Source organism: Orycteropus afer, unplaced genomic scaffold, assembly GCF_000298275.1.
Source record: "Orycteropus afer afer isolate SDZICR_OR568_19922 unplaced genomic scaffold, OryAfe1.0 scaffold00419, whole genome shotgun sequence".
Taxonomy (NCBI): Eukaryota; Metazoa; Chordata; class Mammalia; order Tubulidentata; family Orycteropodidae; genus Orycteropus; species Orycteropus afer.
In genome coordinates this window covers 1,908,156-1,916,537 of record NW_006922006.1, presented here as the reverse complement: position 1 = coordinate 1,916,537, position 8,382 = coordinate 1,908,156, and the positions used below count along the sequence as shown (strand labels likewise).

Genomic DNA, 8,382 nt, shown 5'->3' with positions numbered 1-8,382 from the left:
GAACCAGACCATTGTGATCTTCAGGGTTTTCATTTGCTGAGTTTTGAAAGTAGGTCACCAGGCCTTTCTTCCTAGTTTGTCTTAGTCTGGAAGCTCCACTGGAACCTACTCGGCATCACGGCAACAAGCAAGCCCCCACTGACTGACAGGTGACAGCTGTGCAGGAGGGGTATGGACCAGGTCTCCTGCACAAAAGGTGAGACTTTTCCCACTATGCCACTGAGGCTTTGAGAGGTGGTGCAACGGGGTGTACAGTGAGGTCACAAGCTCCAGAGTCAGCCCCCTGTGTCTCAGCATCCTCATCTCTAAACTGAATATAATGATAGACCTACCTAGAGAGGTCGTTGGGAGGATGACATGAGACCAGCGCAAGTTAAACTCTCAGAACAGTGCCTGGCATGTGAAATTTGTGGTGGTCCTTGTCAGTTTCTGTCTCAGGCAAGGCACATGGAGCTGGGGGTGACCCTGATCAGGAAACCAGAACTACAACAGTGACCCTTATCAAGAAATAAGCAGTAAGTATTGATTGAGGTCCTATTGTATGCTTTCCACATTGTGAGGAACCCCAGAGATTCAATTATAAGGTTGTGAGCTTATTTTCACTGAGCTTAGCTTCTGGTGGAGAAGAAAAGCGCACACACAAATCTATATTTTGGGTTGTAAAGCCAGTCCTCTTGTATCATAATTTTTACTTTTAAAAAATATTTTGGTTGATGCCAAAAATGCATTCTATAACATGCACTGTAGAGTGGACAGCTCAGTGAGTTTTTACAGAACAAATATGCCGACATAACAACACCCAGATTAAGATATAGAATATTACCAGGAGCCTGGAAGCCCTCTTGGTGCCCCCCCCTCCTTGGTGTCACTCCCCAAAAGGGGATCTCCATGGACTGAAGAGGAAGTCACACCTCTGTCACACACACATACAATAGAAAAGATTTGTGAGGGATAAGACAAATCCACCAAGCACTTAGCACAGAGCCTGGCACCTGGTAATACTTAATAAATAGGAGATATTGCTATTTATCAATCAATGCCGACAGAAGCAGCAGTCAGGACATTAGACGACATGTAGCATTGGGAAAGTCAACTGCGAAGGAACTGTTTCAAGTGCTGAGGAGCAAGGATATCTCCTTGAGGACTAAGGTGCGTCTGACACAAGCCATGATATTTCCAATCGCCTCGTATGCATGTGAGAGCTGGATAATGAATAAGGAAGACCAAAGAAGAGTTGATGCTTTTGAGTTGTGGTGCTGGCGAAGAATGCTGAAAGTACCGTGGACTGCTAAAAGAACTAACAGGTCTGTCCTGGAGGAAGTGCAGCCAGAATGCTCCTTGGAAGCAAGAATGGCCAGACTTCGTCTCACCTATTTTGGTCATGTTGTCAGAAGGGACCATTCCCTGGAGAAGGATGTCATGCTTGGTAGGGTGGAGGGTCGACGAAAGAGGGGGAGGCCTTCAACGAGATGGATTGACATGGTGGCTGCGATGATGGGCTCAAGTATAGCAGGGATTGTGGGGCTGGCACGGGATTGGGCAGTGTTTCATTCTGCTGTGCATGGGGTCGCTATGAGTCGGAAATGACTCGACGGCACTTAACAACAACAACATTGCTATTTTTCTTATTAATATTGGACCGAGGGGAAGCAGCATGTTCCCACAGCAGACTATCAGGACCATGAGGGCAGAAGTGAAGGGTCTACTCCAGCTACATCCTCCTCAGCACCCAGCACAAGGCTGGATTGCTAACACATGTTTCAGAATCCCACCATCTTTGGAATCAACAATATCATAGCACAGTGCTTGCAATGGACCTAAGTCTAATTTCTAACTCTTTCTCCTTTTACTGTGTGACCTTGGGCAAGTAGCTTTCCCTCTGTGGGCCACACTCCAACAATTGTTGTAGGTGCTGTCGAGTTGCTTCCAACTCATAGTGTCCCCACATACAACAGAATCAAGCAGTGCCCAGTCCGGCACCACCACAATTGTTGCTATACGTGAGCCCTTGGTTGCAGTCACTGTGTCAGTCCAGCTTATTGAGGATCATTCTCTCTTTCGCTGATCATCTACTTTACCAAGGACCATGTCCTTCTCCAGGGACTGGTCCTTCCTGATAACGTAGACAAAGCACACGAGACGAGTCTCCAAAAATTAAAGCTCGTGATTTGCCCTTCTCGAAGGCTCTGGTTCCATCTGAAATTCTATGAATTTGAGGAGTCCTAGAAGAAAGCAGGGAGCTCTGGCGGCGTAGTGCCCAAGGCATTTGACTGCTAACCAGAAGGGTGGCGGTTCAAACCCACCAGCCACTCCTTGGAAAGAAGATTGGGCAATCTACTTTCTTAGAGATTGTTATTGTGTTGTTGTTAGGTACCGTTCAGTCATCTCCGACTCATAGTGACCCTATGCACAGCAGAATGAAACACCGCCCGGTCCTGTGCCAGCTCCATGATTCCTGCTATACTTGAGAGTGTTGCTGCAGCCACTGTGTCAACAATCCATCTTGTTGAGGGCCTTCCCCTCTTTCATCGACTCTCCACCTTACCAAACCTGACATCCTTCTCCAGGAAATGGTCCCTTCTGACAACATGACCAAAGTAAGTGGGATGAAGTCTGGCCATTCTTGCCTCCAAGGAGCATCCGGTTGCTGTTCCACCAGGACAGATCTGTTAGTTCTTTCAGCAGTCCGTGGTACTTTCAGCATTCTTCGCCAGCACCACAACTCAAAAGCATCAATTCTTCTTTGGTCTTCCTTATTCATTGTCCAGCTCTTACATGCATATGAGGTGACTAAAAACATCATGGCTTGTATCAGGCACACCTTAGTCCTCAAGGAGACATCTTTGCTCTTCAGCACTTGAAAGAGGTCCTTTGCAGCCAATTGCCCAGTGCTATACGTCATCTGATGTCCTGACTGCTGCTTCCATTGGTGTCGATTGTAGAACCAAGCAATGTGAAGTCTTTGACAACTTCAATCTTTTCCTCATTTATCGTGATGCTGCTTATAGGTCCAGTTGTGAGAATTTTTGTTTTCTTTATATTGAGATGTAATCCATACTGCAGACTGTATTCTTCAGTCTTTATCAGTAAGTGCTTCAAGTCATCTTCACATTCAGCAACCAAAGTTGTGTCATCAGAGAATTGCAGGTTGTTAATGATTCTCCCTCCAATCTTGATGCCACATTCTTCTTCATATAGTCCAGATTCTCAGATTATTTGCTCCATATATATATTGAATAAGTATGGGGAAAAGATACAACCCTGACACACTCTTTTCTTGATTTTTAAACCATGCAGTGTCCCCTTGTTCTATTTGAATGACAACCTCCTGATCTACATACAGGTTCCTCATGAGTACAATTAAGTGTTCTGGAATTCCTATTCTTCTCAACATTATCCACAGTTTGTTATGATCCACACAATCAAATGCTTTTGCATCATCCATAAAAACACTTAGTCAAATAAGCATCTTTCTGGTATTCTTTGCCTCCAGCCAAGATCCATCTGACATCAGCAATGATATCCCTCATTCCACGTCCTCTTCTGAATCCAGCTTACATTTCTGGAAGTTCTCTGTCAATATACTGCTGCAACCATTTTTTAATTATCTTCAGTAAGATTTTACCTACATGCCATATTAATGATATTGTTCAATAATTTCCACATTCTGTGGGATCACCTTTCTTTGGAATGGGCACAAATATGGATCTCTTCCAGTCAGTTGGCCAGGTAGCTGTCTTCCAAATCTCTTGGCATATAGCCAAGTGAGTACCTGCAGCAGGGCATCCGTTTGTTGAAACATCTCAATGGGTATTCCGTCAATTCCTGGAGCCTTGTTCTTTGTCAATTCCTTCAGTGCAGCTTTGACTTCTTCCTTCAATACCATTGGTTCTTGAACATATGGCACCTCCTGAAATGGATGAAGATCGACCAGTTCTTTTTGGTATAGTGACTCTGTGTATTCCTTCCATCTTCTTTTGATGCTTGGTGCATCATTCAATATTTTTCCCATAGAATCTTTCAATATTGCAACTTGAGGCTTAAATTTTTTTCCTCAACTCTTTCAGCTTGAGAAATGCTGAGCATGTTCCTTAGAGACACTGCCTCAAAACCCAAGGCGGGGTCGCTATGAGTCAGATTCAACTCTACGGCAGTGAGTTTGTTTTATTTGTTTGTTTGTTTTTGAGGAAAGCAGCATCAAGGCATTGACCCACTACTTTCTGCTCACTTCCCTAATGTAGGGGTTCAGAATACCTTCCTTCCTCACCGCTGATCGGGACTCTCTCTTCCCCAGCTGTGGTGGGGTCTTATGCCCCAAGCTGAACTCAAGGGTCCCACTCTTGTCTCCCACTGGGCTCCATCCCCATATGATCATGTTGAGGAGGGAAGAGCAGCCAACCTCCCCAGACACAGGAGGACACAGTTAAAGCATGATCTGGAGTGGGTATCATTGAGCCCCAGCCTTGGTCTTATGCCCACTGGGGCAAATGTTTTAACAGGTCATAACCTCTCCCATCCTGGTTCTGAAAAATAGGGGTAATAATTATTGATCACACAAGTCATCTATTTATGGTACCTGCCACAACAGGGGTAGTTTGTGGGTGTTCAACAAATGTAACAATTAGTGGGTGTGGTGGTTCTTACATTACAACTATGTTGCTGAATAACAAGGACTGTGTCTTATATTGGTTTTCCAGAAGCAGATGCTGAGAAAAGGATTCAAATGTGGTTTATTTGGGGAGTACAGAGGACACTGGGAAGGGAGCAGAGAATTGATATGAGGACAGGAAAGCTGCCAACTACAGATGTGTTATAAAGCTGGCTACCACGGCGGTTCAAACCAGTAAAACCAGGTGCCATTGAGTCAATTCCAACTCATGGCAACCCCAAGTGTGCCTGAGTAAAACTATACTCCCTAGAGTTTTCAAGGCTGATTTTTTAGAGGGAGATCACCAGGCCTCTCTTCCAATTCGCTTCTGGGTAGACTCGAACCACCAACCTTCCCATTAGCAGCTGAGTGCATTAACTGTTGCATCACCAAGAAGGCTAATCCCTCTGGGAAACCCTGAGAATGGTGCCAAGTCCGTGTCTAACAATTATTCCACTTGAGGGGCAAAAGACTAGGGCACTTCCACACCCATTCTTGAGAGCTGTGGACTTTACCAAGGGTGTATTAATTTCCTGGTTTCAAACCAGCCATGGTTTTAGGTGTAAGAAGGACACCGTGGGCACCAAGATGCAGGTGCAGGATGTTGGGTGTCCACGTAGCACCTTGGAAGGTCAAAGAGATGTGGGTAGGCTATACAGTCTCAGTAATTGGGTGTTTAATGAATGTAATTGGGTGCCCTGAGCCCATCCTTGTCTCCAGGAAGGCCCATAGACCCCACCCCACCCCCGATCTTCCTAAAGGAATGAGCTTCCAGCCCTTTCTATGTGAGGGAGTGGAGTGGGGAGGGCAGGGCTGGACTGACCAGAGTGAATCAGTAATTAGAGGAAAATCAAATCAGTTTCAGGAAAACAATTTTATTGCTAGAGGGGAACAGAGGAGCAGAAGGCAGGTATGGGGTGGCAGTAGACAGGAGGGGTTGCCTCAGAGCTCCTGGTGGGGCCAGTTCAGTAGGAACAGATGAAAGGAAGTTGAACGCCACAGTGAGCTACGGTCCAATGACCTCCTGTGAAGGCAGAACAGGAAGGGGCTTCAACTTCTTGTCCACTTTGACTTAGCTCCCAGGAGGGTCTTTCCTTCACCACCCCCTCCTGCCCTATTCCTCAGTGGAAGAGTCCAAAATCCAGAGGGACTCTCTTCCAGGGAATGTGGCACCTCCCACCTTCCAGGCTTATTGCATGGTTTTTCTCAAGCCCTCTCACCTCGGGTACACAGGGACACACAATGGCCACCACAGGCAGAGGGGTGGCCCCCTGCCCAGTATGCAAAATTCCAGCAACTGCCATCTATCCAGCTAAAGCGTTGGCAGGGGCCCTACAGAAGGCAGGAGGGAAGAGGTGAGGTGGAGCACAGGGCAGAAGGAGATGACGAAAGAGGTGAAACTGTTCCTGGACTTCCTGCACTCACTGGTCTGTGTGTTCTTTACTACTGGACCATGATAGACACTATCCTGACCAACTGAACACCAGTTCACAGTGGTCTTCATCCTCATCATCATTATATCCATACCAGTCACATACTCATCCTTCTGCCTCTAACGAGCGGCACAGTAAGGGCTGCCAACCCCATCTTAGAGCTGAGGAAATAGGCTCATGTCTGATTATATATATAATTATATATGATTATATAGATAATCCAATGTAGAGCAGGATCTGAATCCAAACCTCCTAACTCTACATCCTTAGTCCTTCCCAATGCCTCTTGGGTATCTAGCCTGGATGCCTACTTATAGTCACCCCAATTCTTCATGGAAGTCCGGAAGGGGAGCAACAAAAGAGAGTACCCACAGACAGATCTGCACCAAGCCAAGTACTGGCTGGGGTCAGGAGGCACCTCCCACTTAAAGCATAGATCCCATTTACCCAGCCAGTGACTCTGGCTCCAATCCAGACTTGGCCCTGGTTGAGACTGCTGACTGAGCACTGGATTTGGAAGTTTGTGACGACATTGTGGATGGAAACAAGGTTGCCCCTGTAGCAATTCCGGCAAGTAATCTGCAGGATGGGATAAAAGAGAAAGAATGGGGTGGACCCACACACAGAAATGTATGTGACCTTGGTCCCAAGTCTTCAGACTTCATGCCCATGGCCATCAGAAGCTCAAGACCAAATGCAACTTCTGTTTCCACATAGCCTTCACTTCTTACTCCCAACATCTCTGCAGACCTCACCCTCCGCTGACACCCCCAGGCTCTCAGTGTGGCAAATCACCAGTGATATGGAGGCTGAGGACATACCCTTTCCCTTGCCCTCAGATCTCAGCTTCAGCTGAGCCACTCACCTGAGCTTGATCGAAACTTCTGGGGCACTTCACCACGAGGAAACGGCAGGTCTTGCAACCAGGGCTGCCCACCAATTTTACTGTATCCTCTTCCTTAGGGCACTGAAAGTTACTGTCTACCTCAGCCAGGGCTGAGACTGATTCCGTGGGCTCTTCTTCCTCAGGGCAGTCTTCACTTCCTGAACCCCTTTCCACCTCTGCTTTCTGCTCAGGCACCTCGTCATCCTGAGGCAGGATCTCTTCTCCCAAGGCGCTGTCAAATTTGGAAGTTTCAGTGCCTGCAGGGACAAAGACCAAGGTCCCGCCTTCTCACCCCTACTTCACATCTTCTTCTGCTCCTCCCTAGAACCATGGACAGCTCCCACCTTGCCCTCAAGCATCAGCATGCTGAGCTCTGCAAAGAAAGGAACTTGGAACCCAGTTTCCACCAAATTACTCAGCCTCGCACATGAGGTCATGGTGGTTAAAAGCAAGGACTTGGAGTCTGGTAGTTCTGAGTTTGAGTAATGGTTGCATCATCTATTAACTTCATTTCTTCCTTTGTGAAATAGGTATACAAAACTATCTACCTCATCGTGATACTACAATGAATAAAGGAGATAATGCATAGACAATGTTTAGCACAGTGCACTGAGTAAGCTCTACGTTAAAGAAAGCTATTATTATTATTATTATTATTGTGATCATCACTAGCATTATATGGAAAGGACAAAATTGGGAATGTCGCAGTACAACGAAGATTCAGAAGAGTCCCTTCAACTCCCAGCTATAGAGTCCTTGCTCCTTTAAGGGTGCAGAGACCTGAAGTACAGGGTGTTCGTAGAAGGTGAGTGTGTGAGTCTGGCCCCATCTGCTATAGAAGGGAATAGAATGGAGAGAGAAAGACTGAAGGCAAAGGAGACTTACTTAGGTGAAAAGCAGAAACTGCCCCAAAGAGAAGAGCCAGGAGTAGAGGGACTTGCATCCTGCTTTGTCCTGCAACTGAGAACACAGTTTGTCATATGCATACACAGCCCATAGTGACAATGTCAGGAGGCCTTGGCAGTGAGGTGAAGAAGAGGATGCATGAATGGGAGCCAGGACGGGCCAACCCCTGATCCTCCAAGTCTCTGGGACCTTTTTCTGAGTAGCATGAAGCAGACCACAGAAGCAACTAAGGTTGGCTTTCTGGGGGCCGGGAAGTGAGGAAGGGAACATTATGTTTATTAGTTTGTACTTAACTGGCCTCTAAGAGTCTATAAGGGAACACAGGTCAAGAATCCATGATTGCTGGCCCTCGTAGGAACACACAGCAGGTAGAAAGTGTGTCTCCCTCTCTTAGCTCAAAAAAACCACATAGCTCCATATCCCCCACCCTCTGCATTCCCCAGCCAAGGAGAGCTTTCACACACCTCCAAAGAAATGTGAAAGGCATAGGACAAGAAGTCCTGCCCCCA

The 8,382-nt window shown here is 46.6% G+C and overlaps 1 protein-coding gene across 1 annotated transcript; it reads right to left on the bottom strand.

The window, feature by feature from the left end:
- Positions 1 to 5,613: 5,613 nt before the first annotated feature.
- PRG2 (proteoglycan 2, pro eosinophil major basic protein) lies at positions 5,614 to 7,910 on the bottom strand. The gene is made up of 5 exons (XM_007953866.1): positions 7,853 to 7,910; positions 6,947 to 7,224; positions 6,529 to 6,660; positions 5,869 to 5,980; positions 5,614 to 5,672 (listed from the first exon to the last, which is right to left on the bottom strand). Exons 1-5 carry the CDS (start codon positions 7,908 to 7,910, stop codon positions 5,614 to 5,616), a joined length of 639 nt encoding a protein of 212 aa, XP_007952057.1.
- Between the last annotated feature and the right edge of the window lie 472 nt (positions 7,911 to 8,382).